The sequence below is a fragment of the Anolis carolinensis genome, chromosome 3 (assembly GCF_035594765.1).
Source record: "Anolis carolinensis isolate JA03-04 chromosome 3, rAnoCar3.1.pri, whole genome shotgun sequence".
Taxonomy (NCBI): Eukaryota; Metazoa; Chordata; class Lepidosauria; order Squamata; family Dactyloidae; genus Anolis; species Anolis carolinensis.
Genome location: NC_085843.1, coordinates 399,081 through 417,224, shown reverse-complemented (window position 1 = coordinate 417,224; position 18,144 = coordinate 399,081). Strand labels below are relative to the sequence as shown.

The 18,144-nt window shown below is 45.3% G+C and overlaps 1 protein-coding gene across 5 annotated transcripts in view; it reads left to right on the top strand.

Moving 5' to 3' along the window:
* The window catches only part of LOC107983750 (gastrula zinc finger protein XlCGF7.1-like), a 53,061-nt gene extending 35,699 nt beyond the window's left edge, over positions 1-17,362 (top strand). For 2 of the 5 annotated variants that reach the window (XM_062977041.1, XM_062977040.1), the window contains exon 2: positions 11,689-17,362. In XM_062977041.1, the coding sequence (XP_062833111.1) occupies positions 11,854-12,816 (963 nt within the window). In that variant the 5' untranslated portion in view covers positions 11,689-11,853 and the 3' untranslated portion in view covers positions 12,817-17,362. Of the gene's footprint in view, positions 1-171; positions 576-6,772; positions 6,830-11,688 lie in introns of those variants that run through there. The other 3 variants (XR_010004920.1, XM_062977038.1, XM_062977039.1) reach the window with 3 other exon arrangements.
* Positions 17,363-18,144: the final 782 nt, after the last annotated feature.

Below are 18,144 nucleotides of genomic sequence, written 5' to 3'. Positions count from 1 at the left end.
GCCTGGAGTGTGGAAAGAGCTTTACCAAGAGTTCCAATCTATGTTTGCATCAAAAGTCTCACACTGGGGAGGCACCCTATACATTCCAGGTGTGTGGACAGACCTTTACTGAGCGTGGAACTTCATGTTCACATCATAGGACTAACACGGGAAAAGACTTATGAATGCCTTGAATGGAGACAGAGCTTCACTCAGAAAGGATATCTATATTCACATCAGAGGCCTCACATTGGGGAGAAACCTTATTAGTGCATGGAGTGTGCACACAGCTTCACTGAGTGTGGAAATCTACGCTGTCATCAAAGAACTCACATTTGGGAAACCGCTATAAATACTTAGATTGTGTACAGAGCTTCAGTCGTGCACATCTACGTTCACATCAAAGGACTCACCAGGGAGAAACCTTATAAATGCATGTTGTGTGAATAGCACCTCTCTGAGAGTTGATGACAGTTGAAATCTACAGAGACATTGAATTCATGGGTTTCTCATGGACCACTATTTTGGCAATGGGATATACGAAAGTAAAATAGGAAATATGCCAGCGAATGAGAGATCATGAATTGCAGTACCATGTAAGCGCATCTACTGCGTGTCCTGAATTCAGAGATCATGGTCAATCTTTTTAGAGAAGAGCCTTCGCCCTGGCAAAATTTAATGTCCTGCCTTCAGACTTTAATTAGAGGAGAGGAATAACTATGCCCCCTATGATGCACGTGTATGTCCTTGTGGGGTTGGCTCAGTGGAGACGATAAGGCGTGAGTTGTTGTTCTGCAGTGGCTTCCCACATACCTTTATCCACCCAATTCTACAAATCATTCCTGGAAGACACTTTTTGCTGGCAGATCAGAATCTAAGGGTAACAGTTAAAGTGTCCAGCGTTTGTGTTGCAGCAGTCGCTTGTTGGCAGAAAATGACACTATAAACTTAAGAGAATGGTTTGCTGTATTTAATCATATGTATTTTTCTATAATCATACGAGCTGTGCCCGGCCACGCGTTGCTGTGGCAAAGTATGGTGGTATGGGAAATAAAGTATTGAGGAATTGTATATTGTATATTGATAATCTTATATTATCTGCTTAGAACTGGATTATATGAGGCCCCTTCTTCACAGCTGTATAAAATGCACACTGAAGTGGATTATATGGCAGTGTGGAGTCAAGATAATCCAGTGCAAAGCAGATAATATAAGATTATAAATGGGTTATATAGCTGAGTGGAAGGGCCTTGAGTCTACACTGCCATATAATCCAGTGCAAATTAGATAATCTGTGGAAGAGGCCTAAGTGAGGCCTAAATCTGCCTGTCCCCTAACTGAACCCTGGCTGTCCCTTGGCTGAGTTGGTTGCTAGGAGACCAAGTGGGCAGAGATTAGCCCTCTAAACTGGCAGCAATTGGATAAAAACAATTATTGCTCTCCCTCTAATTAGGACTTTATTTTTCTTTTTGTTGTATCAATCTAGAGGCATGGATGATGGGTTGTGTTGTCAAATTTCGAGGTTGGGGGGCTTATAGTTTTGTTGTTTTGTGGGTCGCCGTGATGCCATCATTCATTTATATATATAGATTGTCAATATTATTTGTTTGGTTCTACTTGTTATATCTGATCTGTTGATCATATTAAATGTTTATATCAGATTTTCAATACAAATACAGTAGAGTCTCAGTTATCCAACTTCTCTTTATCAGACACTCCATATTATCCGAGGCCTGGGCGCTCACTCACTGGGCTGGGTCCAAGTTTCATATAATCGTTACTGTATAAATACTGCTTGTGTAGTTTCCTCTATAGCTGCTCCATGTGTAAGGAACTAGAATGTTTGCGGGTCACCGAAAGAGGGACTAAACTTGAGGCTATAAAATGCAAAGGCCTCAAAGATCCTATATTCGTGGTTGTGCCTGGAGCCCCAGGTCTCTGCGGAGGCCAGGGGAGCCTTTGCACATTTAAAACTTGTGCACTAGCTGCACCCACACCTTGGGAAGCCGGACTTGGCAACGGTGGTCCACGCTCTTGTTACATCCCGATTAGACTACTGCAACGTGCTCTACGTGGGGCTGCCTTTGAAGACTGTACGGAAGCTTCAACTAGTCCAACGGGAGGGAGGGAGGGAGGCAGCCAGGTTGATAACCAGAGTGACTTACAGGGAGCGTACCACCCTCCTTTTACGTCAGGTCCACTGGCTGCCGATTGGCTACCGGGCACAATTCAAAGTGCTGGCTTTAGAGTATAAAGCTCTAAACGGTTCTGGCCCAGCTGACTTGTCCAAATGTGTCTCCCGCTATGACCCACCACGTAATTGAAGATCCTCAGGGGAGGCCCTGCTCTTGGTCCCGCCAGTCTCAGAGGTGCGGCTCGTGGGGACGGGAGACGGGGCCTGTTCAGTGGTGGCCCCCGCCCATGGAAGGCCCTCCCCAGTGAGGCCAGGCCCCCTCCCTCCCCCTCCCTCCCCCCCGTCCTCAAAAGAGCTAAGACTTGGCTGTGGGACCAGGCTTTCAAACAATAGAGGCAGCACCGTCTGTAACATAGGCTTCAGGATATAATTGACAGACCCGGTTCATACCCGAAAGGCGCCTAAATCTATATACAGTAGAGTCTCACTTATCCAAGCTAAACAGGCTGGCAGAAGTTTGGATAAGCGAATATCTTGGATAATAAGGAGGGATTAAGGAAAAGTCTATTAAACATCAAATTAGGTTATGATTTTACAAATTAAGCACCAAAACTTCATGTTATACAACAAAATTGACAGAAAAAGCAGTTCAATACACAGTAATGTTATGTTGTAATGACTTTATTCACGAATTTAGCACCAAAATATCATGATATATTGGAAACATTGACTACAAAAATGGCTTGGATAATCCAGAAACTTGGATAAGCGAGGCTTGGATAAGTGAGACTCTACTGTATGTGTTTTATGAATGTTTTCAATGCAATTTAATTCTAAACTGAATTTGAATGTTACTATGATTGATATATATGTGTATTATAGTGTATGAGTCCCCTGTCGGGTGAGAAGCGCGCGGTAGAAATACTGTCATAAATAATAAATAAATGAATAGGGAGAAGCTTCCGAGAAGGCTGAGTGGACTTCAGATACCTTGTTGACAGATAAACTGAGTCCCCGCTTTGAAGTCAGGCTGAGAAGCCCACTTCCTGTCTGCAAACTTTCCTGTCTGCAAGAAAACCCTCCGTGGGTCTTGCTGGAAAGGTCTGTCTTCCCTCAGAAATGGCTGCAAAGCCTTCTGCACCCGCTCTGTGGCCCCGTCCGTTTCGGGATGGAACGCTGTGCTATTATAGTACAGACTAGCTGTGCCTGGCCACGCCTTGCTGTGGCCTTGTCTGGTGGTGTTGGTGAGAAATTGTTGAGGTAGTGGTAGTATTGAATGTCTGTTGTATGGTTGTCTTTATGTGTAGTATGCATTTGGTTGTTTGTGTACTGTGATAGAGGGGGTCTATGTCCCTGTGTAGTATTGTATTATACGTTGTCCATGTGTTGTGAATGCTTGGATTGTGTCCTGCTGTATAGTAGAAAGGGCTGGGCTGGATGGCCCTTAGGGGTCTCTCCAAAATCTTGGATTCTATGCTTCTATTATTATTATTATTATTATTATTATTATTATTATTATTATTATTATCATCTTCATCATCATCATTATTATGTAGAGGCTGGATGGCCATCTGTCAGGAGTGCTTGGATTGTGTCCTCCTGCATGGTAGAAGGAAGTTGATCTGGATGATCCTTAGGGGTCACTCCAAACCTTAGGATTGTATGATGTTGTTGTTATTATTATTAGTATTAGTATTGAGAGGCTGGGTGGCCATCTGTCAGGAGTGCTTGGATTGTGTCCTCCTGCATGGTAGAAGGAAGTTGATCTGGATGATCCTTAGGGGTCACTCCAAAGCTTAGGATTGTATGATGTTGTTGTTGTTATTATTATTATTAGTAGTAGTAGTAGTAGTAGTATTAGGATTGAGAGGCTGGGTGGCCATCTGTTGGGAGTGCTTGGATTGTGTCCTGCATGGCAGAATTGGGTTGGACTGGATAAATGAGACTCTACTGTATATTTATAATCTTATATTATCTGTTTAGAACTGGATTATCTGAGGCCCCTTCTACACAGCTGTAGTGAATTATCTGGCAGTGTGGAGTCAAGATAATCCAGTTCAAAGCAGATAATATAAGATTATAAATGGGTTATATAGCTGTTTGGAAGGGCCTTGAGTCTACACTGCCATATAATCCAGTTAAAATCTGATAATCTGTGAAAGAGGCCTAAGTGAGGCCTAACTGTGCCTGTCCCCTGGGCTGAGTAGGTTGCTAGTGGGTGGAGCTTAGCCTTCAAACTGGCAGCAATTGGATAAAAAGAAGTATTCCTCTCCCTCTAATTAGGACTTTATTTTTCTTTTCTTTTTGTTGTATCAACCTAGAGCCGTGAATGATGGGTTGTGTTGTCAAATTTCGAGGTTGGAGAGCCTGTAGTTTTGTTGTTTTGTCCGCTGCCCTGATGCCATCACTCTTTTATATATATAGATTGTGTTGTATCCGTGGCTGATGGGCAGTGAAATCCATAGCAGTACGACTCCACGGTTGGGCTGGGCTTGCAATTGGCCAGGAAAACCTTCGACAACACAGTAATAATACAGCGTTCCCTCGCTACTTCTCAGTTCGCTTTTTGCGGCCTCGCTGTTGCACGGATTTTCAATTAATGTTAATATACACCATTTATTGCGGTATTTTCGCTCTTTCACGGGTTTTTGTGTTGTGCGCACGCGGGTATCCCTCATAGAAATTCAGGTGAAACTAGTTATATGCTGTGTTGATACTGGACAAGTGATCACTATTTGGCCATGGTATTTATTGACCTCTGTACTGTACATTTAGAAGTAGCTTACTAAATAATTACTATGACATTCATTTTTTTACAACTGGGTTGACATTTTCAGTCAACTACTTCTTGGGCAGTCATTGCTAGTTCAGCTCCAATGTAAAATTGGGATTTTTTGCCCCAATACATATAATTATATAATTATAAGAAAGGGTTTTTTTTGTGTGTGTGGGGGGGGAGAAATGAAGGGAGGGGAGGGTTGGAAATAAAAAAAGGGTTATTCAGCTTCCATTCTTCTCCTCTGCCGGTGTGCTGTGTCTTGTAACTGCTAAAATAAAGCATAAACAGTAAAATAAATATAGTGTCCCTACTTTGCGGATTTTCATTTGGAACGTACCTCCACGATAAGTGAGGGAGCACCAATAGAAATAATAATAATAGGAATAATAATAACAGTAGGGATAATAATAGGAAGTCTCGTGAAGTCTGCCTTGGCCACGGTGCTCCACGCCTTACTTACCTCCAGGCTGGGCTACTGCAGTGCGCTCTACGTGGGGCTGCCCTTGAAGATGGTTCGGAAACTACAGATGGTCCCTCGTCCCCCCGCCCGTCTCTCTTACTCAGAGTCCTTGCACCCGATCCAGGGGGGCGGTGATGGCACCTATTAGGGCACGGGGGGGGGGGGCGGGGCCTCTTCCCAAGTGCTGGAGACAGGGCTGAGCCTCATAGGTGCCTGTTAGGACACGGGGCGGAGCTAGAGGAGTGGGCGTGGCTTCTTCCCAAGAGCACGAGATAAGGCTGAGAATCTATACCTCTCCTGAGGCGCTTGTTGGGACACAGAGGGCGGAGCTAGGGAAGGGGGCGGGGCCTCCTCCCAAGAGCCTGAGACAGGGCTGAGCCTCTATGCCTCTCCTGAGAGGCCTTTTCGGACTAAAGGGGGGGCTGGGGTGGGGGCGGGGCCTCTTCGCAAGAGTCTGAGACAGGGCTGGGCCTCTGTATCCGTCTCCTGAGGCGCTTGTTAGAACACAGGGTGGGGTATCGGGGTTCAGACCCATCAGGCACTTGGGAAGAGGCCCCGCCCCCTCCTCTAGCCCCGCCCCCTGTGTCCTGGCAGGCGCCGCAGGACAGGGATAGAAGCTCAGCCCTGCCTCAGAGCTCATAACTCCGCCTATTTGTGGCCCCGCCCACCTCCCCTCCCAGCCTTGCATCTTGGACTAGGGGAGAGGCTCAGCCCCGCCCTCTTGAGCAGGAGCCACGCCCATCCCTCTAAGCCACGCCCCCTTTCCCAGGGACCTCCGAGTCATATTTTTTCTGGAAAGGGGGCGGCAGGCCAAATAAGTGTGGGAACCACTGTGTCGGGTTGTGAGTGTGTTATCCTGTTGTGTTTTGAATGTATGTGCCTTTTCCCCATGTCAGCCCCCTCCCCCCCCCCCCCACAAGTTCCTTCCGGGCAGGAGAATAAATCTCTGAGTCTGGTGACTCCTCTCTTCCCTGGAAGGCTGAGCGAGTGAGTGAGAGAGAGAGAGAGAGAGAGAGGGCAGCCCGACCAGGCCCGGTAGGCCTCCCTCGGACGCGCCGCTTCCCCTTTAAACATGCCAATGAGCTCCGTCCCCAGAGCGACGGACGGGCCTCCCGGGCGGCCAATCGGGAGCGCGGCTGCTCGGCACAGGCCCCGCCTCCTCTGCGTCTGTGAGGAGGGAGGGAGGGGGTGACGTCACTCACTCCTCCCTCATCCGCCGCCATTTTAGGAGAGAGAGGCGGGATCTGTGGCGTCGTCGTCTGAGGAGAAAGAAGGAAGGAAGGAAAGAAAGAAAGAAAGAAAGAAAGAAAAGGAAAGAAGCCTCGCTAGGAAGGAAGGAAGGAAGGAAGGAAGGAAGGAAGGAAGGAAGGAAGGAAGGAAGGAAGGAAGGAAGGAAGGAAGGAAGGAAGGAAGGAAGGAAGGAAGGAAGGAAGGAAGGAAGGAAGGAAGGAAGGAAGGAAGGAAGCGGGAGGAGGAGGTGAGGCCTGGAGGGTGGGGTGGAGTGGCCCAGGGAGAGAGAGAGGGGGGGGGGAATGGCCCGGATCACAGGGGGGCTGTATGTTTTCCGGGCTGTGTGGCCTTGTGCCAGAAGCATTCTCTCCTGACGTTTCTTTGAGAAGGCAGAAAGGCTCGGCCAGTCCAGCAACTCTCATGTCAGCCTACACAGAGAAGCCATGGACATCCACGAGCATCACTGTCCGTCCAAGTGAAAAGAGGCCTCAGGTTCTAACTGCCCCCCCAGCCGCCATTTTGATGATATTTTGAAGTTTTACCGTCCTTGTGGGAGGCTTCTCTCATGTCCCCGCATGGAGCTGGAGCTGACAGAGGGAGCTCATCCACACTCTCCCCGGGTGGGATTTGAACCTGGCAGCCTTCAGGTCAGCAACCCAACCTTCAAGTCACTTAGTCCACTACGCCATCTACGCCTCAGGTTCTCACCCTGTGAGTTTTAACCCTTACTCCACATTGTCTCCCATTGATCCAACATTACCTGCATTGTCACCAACATTGTGTGCTCACTTTGCCAAACATTCTTTGACTTGCTTGTCTGCCTTTTCCCATTTCAATCCTATTTTATGCTTCTTAGCAATGCATCTCACTCTGTCAGGGCTTGGTGAGTCCCTCGTATCTTTTCTTCCTATTAGACACTTGAGGCAGGCGATACAAACTACAGCTTTATTACTGGCCAGAGCAAAATTGAGGGTGATCAGCAAAGGGGAAAAGAAACACTGCTAGGAGGCTGATATGCAGCTCGGCCCTTTCATAATCAGAACCGACAGGGTTGTTGTGTGTTTTCCGGGCTGTCTGGCCATGTTCCAGAAGCATTCTCTCCTGGCGTTTTGCCCACATCTATGGCATCCTCAGAGGTTGTGAGGCATATATCTGTGGAAGGTCCTGGGTGGGGCAAAGAACTCTTGTCTGTTGGAGGCCAGTGTGAATGTTGTAATTAATCACCTCAATTAGTATTAAATGGCCTTCCCAGCTTCACCTCCTGGCCTGGGGGAATCCTTTGTTCCGAGTCGTGAGCTGCCCCTGATTGATTCCTGTTCGGAATTCTTCTGTTTTCAGAGTGTTGTTCCTTATTTAGTGTTCTGATTTTGGAGTTTTTAAATACTGATAACCAGATTTTGTTCATTTTCATGGTTTGCTCCATTCTGTTGCTTGTGGCTTTCAATGTCTTCTCTGTGTAGTCTGACATGATAGTTGTTGGAGTGGTTGAGCATTTCTGTCTTCTCAAGTAATATAGTGAGTCCACCTTTCCCGCCTCCTCGCTCGCCCCGTGCGCTCCTTCCTCGGCAGCGACGGCGGGAAAGGAGTGTGTGGGGCGGGTGAGGGAGCAGGGAAAGCCAAGCACCTTTCCCTCTTCCCTCGCCCCGTGCGCGCCTTCCTCAGTGATGGAGGAGGCGAAACAAGAACGGAGGAGTGCCTGTGGCCAAAGGAAGAGGCCTCCCGTTTTATCTGGCCACACAGACTCCCTCCTGGTGGATGTGCGCACAACAAAACAAGGAGGTACTCTGCGTGGTGAGGTAAAGAGGGGAGCCTCTCCCTTTCGCCACAGGCACGCCTCTGTTGTTGTTTCATCGCACGCGAGCATCCACAAGGAGGGAATTCGCAGAGCCAGGGTTAGAGCGAGGCACATGCGTGCGCGGTGAAACTAGCACCGAGTCTTGAAAGAAAACTCTGCAGCCCTGTTGTGAATTCACTTTTCTTGAAGGCTAGTCTCTTCCAACCCTGATTATTATTGTTGTTGTTGTTGTTGGTCAGGGGGGCTTGGATTATGTTTTGGTGCACACAAGCAGAAGGGGGTTGGAGTAGATGGCCCCAGGGGTCTCTTCCAACCATGTGTATTATGGTATTTTTTATTACTGTATGACACAGCAAACAAGATAGATATGCTGGATTTCGTATCACAAAATCACAAGTCGAACACTTCCCAAGTGTCTAGGACTGTGTGATGTATTTTCGGATGATGCTGCAGATCCCAGCAGGGTGGCCTTTTGCAGCTGGCAGATCGTAATTTTGTCAATGTCTATTGTTTCCAAATGCCGGCTGAGATCTTTTGGCATGGCACCCAGTGTGCCCATCACCACTGGGACCACCTGCACTGGTTTCTGCCAGTCTTTGAAGTTCAATCTTGAGGTCCTGATAGCGTCTGAGTTTTTCCTGTTGTTTTTTGTCAATGCAACTTAAAAGATGTTTTTAAATTGTTAGATTTTAGCCTGTTCTTGTGAGCCGCCCCGAGCCCTAGGGGAGTGGCGGCATATAAGTTTGAATAATAAATAAATAAATAAATAAACTGTCACCTGGGATGACGACATCAATTATTATTATTATTATTATTATTATTATTATTATTATTATTATTATTATTGGGTGGCTGTCTGTCAGGGGTGCTTGGATTATGTTTTGGTGCACAAAGGCAGAAGGGGTTGGAGTAGATGGCCCCAGGAGTCTCTTCCAACCCTCTATTATTTTTATGATGATGATGATGATTAACAACATTGAGGCTGTATTTGTTCCCTTTTTGTTTGTTTTTTACTTCCAAATTAGATATGTGCAGTGTGCATAGGAATTTGTTCATAGGTTTTTTTTTTAAAAAAAGAAAAACTATTGTCCTGCCCTCCAACGGTTTGAGAGACCGTGAACTGGCCGCCTGTTTAAAAAGTTTGGGGACCCCTGGACTAGAACATCTAGATATGGCAGTTTCCCTTCCTTTTCTTTTTCCATGGTGAATTGGATGTTTTGGGTGGATGCTGTTGTGGTGGTCCAGGAACTCCATGGCTCCAAATGGTGAAGGTGTCATCAACATATCTGAACCATACCAACATATCTGAACTAAAAGGCAGACTGCGTTGGATAATATAGAACGTTGGATAAGCGAGACTCTACTGTATTATTCCCTGAAACACAACTAGACATTCTTCCGAAGCATTGAGCCATGTCCGGAAAACACACAACAACCCCACTGGGCCATGGCAATTGAGGTGGAGTCAGTTTGCATTCATTCCACAGTGAAGACGTGCCCCAGGTCCACCTTTTTTCCTTCTCCTGGACAAAGGACAAGGAAAAAAGAGAGAAGTGGGCAAAGGAGAAAGATTGACAGGAAAATGGCATTGTGGGTGGAGCTGTGCTTGTCTTTGCATCCCATCCTGGGGCTCAGCCGAGGGAGTGAATGGCCCAGAGGGACTTGGTTCAGCAGAGACTCCTTTTGTGAACATCCCATCAAGCCTCAGTGGTGGTTTGAATTAGACGGTGGAGAGGCAGGTCTTGGTTGGCAGCAGGATTGCTTTGATGGCAGGAGGCACCTGCGTTGGGATGCTCAGGACGCAGACGTGAAAGGCAGCCCCGTAATCATTGTGTCCCTCAGGATACAGCACATCCTGGTAATTCCGGGAAACCCGTTATCCAGTGAATGACACCTTTTAATACTGGAAAGAGCCGTTCCTTTATGCCTGCCTGCCTTCCGATCCTTTGGCCACATTTGTGTTCAGCCCAATGAAACCAAAGTGATGCTCCAGTATTAATAATAACAACTCTAATCATAACCTTACTTTTGTACCCCGCCTCCATCTCCCCAAAGGGACTCAGGGCGGCTTACGTATGGCACAATGTGCCTAAAAACTATGCATTATAAACACAATAAAATACAAGATAATACCAAAACATTTCAAACAAGGTTTAAGCTCAAAACTGCACCTAATAGCCTATGATGAGAACCACCACTCCCTCCTCTTGATGTTCCCCCAGCAACAGCAAGGGTGTCCCTCTGGGCAGCCAAACCTGGCAATTCTAACTGGATGGCCCCCCATGAGGGTCTTCCTTCCTTCAGGGCAAACCAAGAATGGGCCACTTGGAAGTCCCTGAACAGACTCAGAAGTGGAGTGGGCAGATCCAAAGGGAACCTGGCAAGGTGGCACGACCTGGAGGAATCCTCCACCTTGTGTGTGACTGTGGAGCTGAACAAACAATTCCGCATATGTCTGCTTGCCCACAATGCCCTGCCTCATGCACGGAGGAGGAGTTGTTCAAAGCCAAAGACAATGCGGTTGCTGTTGCCCACTTTTGGTCTAAAACTATTTAGTTGCTTATGATTTCCTTACCCCCCCCCATCATTGTAAAAATGTATTTATCATGCAATGCTTTTGACATGAAATAACCTAATGAGACCGGTCATAAAACATAGCCAACTGCAAACAGGAGCAGAATAGGATGGTGAAAATTTTAGCCAATGAACGTGGGCAGAGGGCAAAAGTGCAGTTCTGTGGCATTAACTGCAGACCATTGGGACTAGACATGCTCAAAGGCTTGTCCAAACATCCAAGTCTTCAATTCCTTCTGGAATATTGGAAGGAGATTTCATTTTTTCCTTCTATCATTCATTGTTTTTACCCTCCCTGTTCTTCTTTCTTTCTGGATTCATTACCTTATTTATTAAGAATAATTGATTGCTTTTGCTGGTATCTATTTGTGTGCTTAAGACCTCGATGTCTGCATTTCTTGGTACAGTACAGTCTCGCTTATCCAACCTTTGTTCATCCAACGTTCTGTATTATCCAACACAGTCTGCTCCCGCGCGGATCCACAGCTGTTTCTCTAGGCAGCAACACACGGCGTGCCAACATGCCCAACAACAACACAAGTACTGCCACACTCCAAACAAGTGGCAAACATGTTGTAAAATAGGATTTTTGGTGCTTAATTTGTAAAATCATAATGTTATTTGACGTTATTTGATTTCCATTTTCAACATAATTCTTGAAGGGAAAGGGGGGAAATCGTGGAGATAAAGAAGATTTCCGAATTTCATTCTTGATCTATTGCTTCTTTCTTCACCAGGGAAATAAGGATTCTGTGGAGCCACGTCTTGGGTGCTGTAAGGAAAGAAATACAGGAAGAAGAAATCCTCTCAAGGTGTTGATCTTGCTGAATTCCTGACCTGACTTACAGATAAGAAAGGAGAAAAGAGTCAAGAATCTGTATTCTAATTCAACACCTGTTGACATGAAGGAGGAGGCATCAGAATACCTGGAGTGCGGAAAGAGCTTTGCACAGAGTGGAGATCTATGTTCAAATCAAAGGACTCACACTGGAGAGAAACCCTATACATGCCTGGAGTGTGGACAGAGCTTCACTGAGAGAGGAAGTCTACGTTCACATCAAAGGACTCACACTGGGGAGAAACCCTATACATGCCTAGAGTGTGGAAAGAGCTTTACTCAGAGTTCAAATCTACGTTCACAACAAAGGACTCACACCGAGGAGAAACCCTATACATGCCTAGAGTGTGGAAAGAGCTTTGCTCAGAGAGGAAATCTAGATGTACATCAAAGGACTCACACTGGGGAGAAACCCTATTCATGCCTGGAGTGTGGAAAGAGCTTCACTGAGAGTGGAAGTCTATGGAAACATCAAAGGACTCACACTGGGGAAAAACCCTATAAATGCCTTGAGTGTGGAAAGAGCTTCACTGAGAGCTCAAATCTACGTTCGCATCAAAGGACTCACACTGGGGAGAAACCCTATAAATGCCTGGAGTGCGGAAAGAGCTTTACTCAGAGAGTGAATCTGGATTCACATCAAAGGATTCACACTGGGGAGAAACCTTATACATGCCTAGAGTGTGGAAAGAGCTTTACTCAGAGAGGAAATCTACATGCACATCAAAGGACTCACACTGGGGAGAAACCCTATAAATGCCTGGAGTGTGAACAGAGCTTCACTCAGAGTGGATATCTACGTAAACATCAAAGGATTCACAGAGGGGAGAAACCCTATTCATGCCTGGAGTGTGGAAAGAGCTTTGCTCAGAGAGTGAATCTGGATTCACATGAAAGGACTCACACTGAGGAGAAACCCTATACATGCCTGGAGTGTGGAAAGAGTTTCACTGAGAGTGAAAGTCTATGGAAACATCAAAGGACTCACACCGGGGAGAAACCTTATAAACGCATGCCGTGTGAATAGAATCTCTCTGAGAGTTGAAATCTACACAGACATGGAATTCATATTGAAGAGAACAGTCGTATTTGACCCCATAGGGCTCCCCTACACAGAGCATTTCAAGCTTTTCATGTTGGTGATGCACTTTTCAGGCATGCATCCTTTCACGACACTACAGTAGAGTCTCATTTATCCAAGCTTCACTTATCCAATGTTCTGTATTATCCAAGGCAGTCTGCCTTTTAGTAGTAAATGTTGAAATGTTTTGGTGCTAAATTCGTAAATACAGTAATTCCTACATAACATTACTGTGTATTGAACTGCTTTTTCTGTCAATTTGTTGTAAAACATGATGTTTTGGTGTTTAATTTGTAAAATCATAATGTAATTTTTTGTTTAATAGGCTTTTTTTATTAATCCCTCGTTATTATCCAATATTTTCGCTTATCCAAGATCCTGCTGGCCCGTTTATCTTAGATAAGTGAGACTCTACTGTATTTCATTTTATCTAGCAAAACAGATTCACCATTTCATCAGGAAGTGTGAGAGAGTGTTTCTCCAGGAGACTTGGGAGAGGGGCCTCCTGGAGGTGGATGGGTTTTTGAGTTATTCACTAAAAGCCGCACCCAGTTCAAGAGGAGGCAGATACAGCGAAGGCCTTGGGATCCTGGTCTTCACCAAGATTCGAGCCACACATGTTGTTTTTAGCCCATTAGCTAACATTGCAGCCTTAGTGGTTCTTATAGTTCAAGCTCTTACTTTATTATTAATTTTTACTCATCCCCACTTAACCAAAGAAAACATAATAATGATAGGTGGATACAATTGCAAAGTTTTATCGGTAAAATGACATTTTTATATCTCAATTCCTGTATAATCCTGGTGGGAGATTTTGATGCCCGAATGGTTCCAGACGATGAATCTCTTTATGGTCATTTCAGTGAGCATGCTCTTGAACCAGCGACAGCCCACCCCGTTCCTGATGGCCGTCCAAAGGTCTGACCTGCAGTTATTGTGGGCTTTGTCTTCTACGAATGATCAATAGCCGAGAGATAGTTCTGTTGAATGTTGGCATGGATGAGGCTCAATCTGGAGAATATACAGGAGTCTGTTCTGACAATAAAGGTCCTGAATTTATATCAGGAATTAGTCACACAAGGGAGTTTGGTCTGTAATAATCCTACAAATCAGAATGCGGCTGCTTTTAGATTTAAACCTCGGTTTGACCAGGGATGCCTGGACGTGAAGAATCCCTTATGAAGACATTACACGAGATACAGGCAGCTGAATTTCCCATCTTTGCCTCTGGATTCGTTCCTATTAAAGGAAAGATGTAAAAAGCTATTTAGAGATAAAAAGGGATTAGTAGCAATGACAACAAATTGGGAAAAACTAATTTTTGCCTCGAAGTTACATGATTCTGCCACTTTTTGGAGGACAGTCCCTAGGGCAATGAAGTCACTAAGCAGGTAAGTTAAATAATTGGTTTTTGACTTATTAAATACAGTTATATATTACAATTATATATTTTTGTTATTAAACTATAAATGTCGTGAAATTATAGTTTTCTTCCTGAAGTGACACACCACTTGAGTTATGCTCGTTTTGTTTTTTTTGTGCAAATTTTGACACACCAAGTTCAAAAGGTTGTCCATCACTGCTCCAGGGAATGGATATTAAAACGGGCCCAGTAGTTTCTTACATTCCTGTCAAGACCTGAGCTGGATAACATCATTCCAGTCTACAAAGAAAGGAGAAGATCAGGCCGTGAAAACTAGAGAGCAATTAGCTCTCCAAGTGTAATCAGCACCCTGTACGCTCATCATCTCCTTGGAAAACCCGTCTGAATGGAAGAGGAAAACCTTCTGGAAGACCGTTAGGCAGGTTTTAGACTGGGATGCTCTACTGGAGGCCATGGTATAGTTTTACACCATATTATGGATAAATATTCCTCTAGGATCAAGGGAGCCCGTTCTACAGCCTTCATTGACTTTGAGTCTGCCATTGATACGATTCTTCCAGACGAGGTTGCGGCAGAAATTGGAGATAAGCAATATTGACAGGCGCCTGTTGATGTTAATCCATAGCCTTTATGTGGAAACATGTTTGAAAGTGAGATGGAAGAGGGTAGGCCCCTTGACCAGGTCATCCCAGCACATGCAGGTGTAAGTCCAAGTGGTGTGCTGGCACCTTCCTTGCTTTTAGTATTTACATATGTTCTTTGGCCAGGACTCTCTCTGGCTCAACTTTACGTCCTCCTAACCCGAGCAGATAGACCTCGGTCAACCCTCCTTCATGCAGACGATGTGTCAGGGTGCAATAAAGAACAGCATCCTCAAAGCTGGTCTTTTTGCAACCTGACTACAAGAGGACAGAGGAAGGAGACCATTTGGCGGGATAGGCTGATTTATGACAGGGTCTGGTCTTCAAACGTGGGAAAGGACAAAAGGAAAGGGAGGTGTGGATGGAGAAGGAGGAGGGGGGAGGCAACAACCCCATATACTGAGGGGAAAAGCGGAAGAGGGTCAGTAAAAGCTTTTGCAGTCATCTTGGCAAGGCGGATTCAATAAAGTTTTCCATTGCGACCAGTGGTGTGAGCCTATTTTTTGTGTCCTACACCTTCCAGGAACGGGTTCTTCTCCCTTTAACTTGCATTGGTGTACGGTGGTTATTGAATGCTCAGGGTGGTCATTGCAAAACTGAAAAGCCAGTACTTAATTACAATAAGTCCAAAGTCCTAGTTTTTACTAGGAAACAAAGGCTACAGAAGGGGCAAATAAATGAGCATCCCCTTGAGCAGCTGAAAGATGCTAGTTCTGACCTTTAAAACTCTTTACGGCCAGGGCCCATCGTACCTTAGGGACCGTCTCTCCTTCTCCCATCATCGGAGGTCGCAACAACCATCCCAACGAGACTTACTTCATGTACCGGGTCCTAGAGAAAGGACCAGGCGCAGAGCTTTTTCTGTTTCTGCCTCTGCCTTATGGAAGGCCTTCCACCCTATATGAGAGCCATGCGTGAGTTGGGGCCTTTGACCCTCGCACTCAAGACCTGGCTCTTTACTAGAGCTTTTAATCTAAATTTTATTAATATTTGGATGTATGTATTTTTATCCTTTACAATGTTATCTTGTAAATCGCCTAGAGCATTTTGGATGGAGGGCGATTAAAGTAATTAAATGATAATGATGATGAAATCTTAGAAATCTGACTCTACTAATGCCATTGCAAATGCTCGGAGAAGTATCAAGTCACTTGCATCCTTTTTTGTTCAAGGAGGACAACATGTTCCATCAGCTATACATGTCTTCAATGCTAAGGCACTGCCAGAGATGCAACGTGGTGGTGTGCATATGGTAATTGTGCTGCCGTGGATTCCACACAGATGGATGTTTGGAGATCTCTCCTTGGCCTTCCTAGTTGTGTGCCAAATGCACTTTTACAACTGGAAACAGGACACATGTTAATTGAGCCCCGGGCATGGACCTCAATTCAATTTCTGGGTCAGGAATTCAATTTCTGGTTCAAAATGTTTACACCAATGAGATCAGCTCCCTTAGTGTTAAATGACGGGTTCTTTTTTATTTTAAAAAAAACTATTAGAGTTTTACAAGTAGGTAATGATTAAAAAAAACAAACTTTCAGGGTAGGAACTCTGTATATTGTGTAGGGGAAAAACTAGGTAAATAGGCGAGGGAGAGGGAAAGGGGGCCTTGGGAGGGGCAAGGGAAGGGGTCGGGGAGGAAAGCGGGGGGCCGGAAAGGGAAACGGGGGGAGAAGTTGTTTTTGTCCGAGTGTGACGGAAGCTTTGGAACACAGAAGAATGGACACTTTGAGACTTCAGTAAAAGCAAACCTATAGCTTTACTGAGTAGAGCAAATACACAGCAAACACTAGCATTGACATCCAACCGAACAGACAGGAACAAGACAAAAGACACTGAAGTAAGAGGAACGAACGAAGTCTTATCTCTGGATCCTCCCTACATGGTCAGGGTCACATCCTCACAGTTCATTAGAGGCTTGACTGATTAACCCTTTCAGTGTCAATACACTCTCTGCTGATGCAATCAGGTTACATTCACAGGCATTGCACAAAATTACATTTAAACTTTCACATTACATTAATCTTATATTAACAGGTTTGGCTTCCATTCTTCTTTGCCGAATAAGTTAAATTGTTCTTCGTCTTCTTTTATCTTCGTTCCCTTTTCCTCTTTTCTTCTTCTCTGTTCCCGTTTCTTTTCTCTTGTTCCTTACGTCTTCATCTAGTCCATGAAACATTTCCAGTCTGTAGGTTTGATGGGTCTCCCTGTTTGTTTCTTCATAAAACTGAAAATAGACAGGCTCCCTCCCTCCTGTCTTTCCGAAAAAGAACGAAAACATGGTTATGGGACCAGGCTTTTGAGCAAGAGTCGCAGAAATGTGATATGACAACTGTATGACTCAATGACAGATCCCATTTGGACTTGAAACGTGCAGTGAATGTATATTTATATGCATAATTATGTAGGCTTTTAATATAGGTTTTAATTTTAATGTAACTTTTTATTAAAATGGATTTCTAATTGTGATGTGATCTGTTTTTATACTGTAAGCTGCCCTGAGTCCCCTGATGGGTAAGAAGGGCGAGGTAGAAATGATGTGATAAATAAATAAAAAAGTTAGTTTACCCATGTCCACAATTTCACTTGTTTTATACGGCCATTCCTCTTGGGAGGGAATTTCGTCTGATTTCCAGTCTCTGGCTGAGACCATCCTGGCTGCCATAGCCATGTCTACACACAAAATGCCTTTGATAGTATCCAGCTCAATTTCCAAATCTGTCTTACTTAAAGGGAAGTATTCTGGCTTTAATTGAATTGTTGTTCTTAAAACTCCTTCTGCGCTTGGAGCCTGGAGCAACGTCAGTACCAGACCATTTCACCTTATGTCTGGAGGCTCTGTCGAACTGGCTACGTGCTAGGAGACTGAAGGTGAACCCGGCGAAGACCGAGATTCTCTGGCATGGCCGCTCGACTGGTCTGACCCACTTGCTTCCCACCTTCGATGGTGCTGCCCTATCTCCTCCGCCCACCGTTAAGAGCCTGGGTGTCGTTTTGGACTCGCAGCTGACAATGGAAGCTCAGGTCGCTGCTGCCAGCAAACAGGCCTTTTCCCACCTACGACAAGCGAGGCAACTGGCTCCCTATCTATCTGATGAGGCTCTGGCAACAATCATTCATGCCACGGTCACATCTAGGCTGGACTATTGCAACGCCCTGTATGTTGGCCTTCCGATGTCCTCGACCCGGAAGCTCCGTATTGTTCAAAATGCGGCAGCCAGGCTACTCACAAGAACACCCATGAAATGC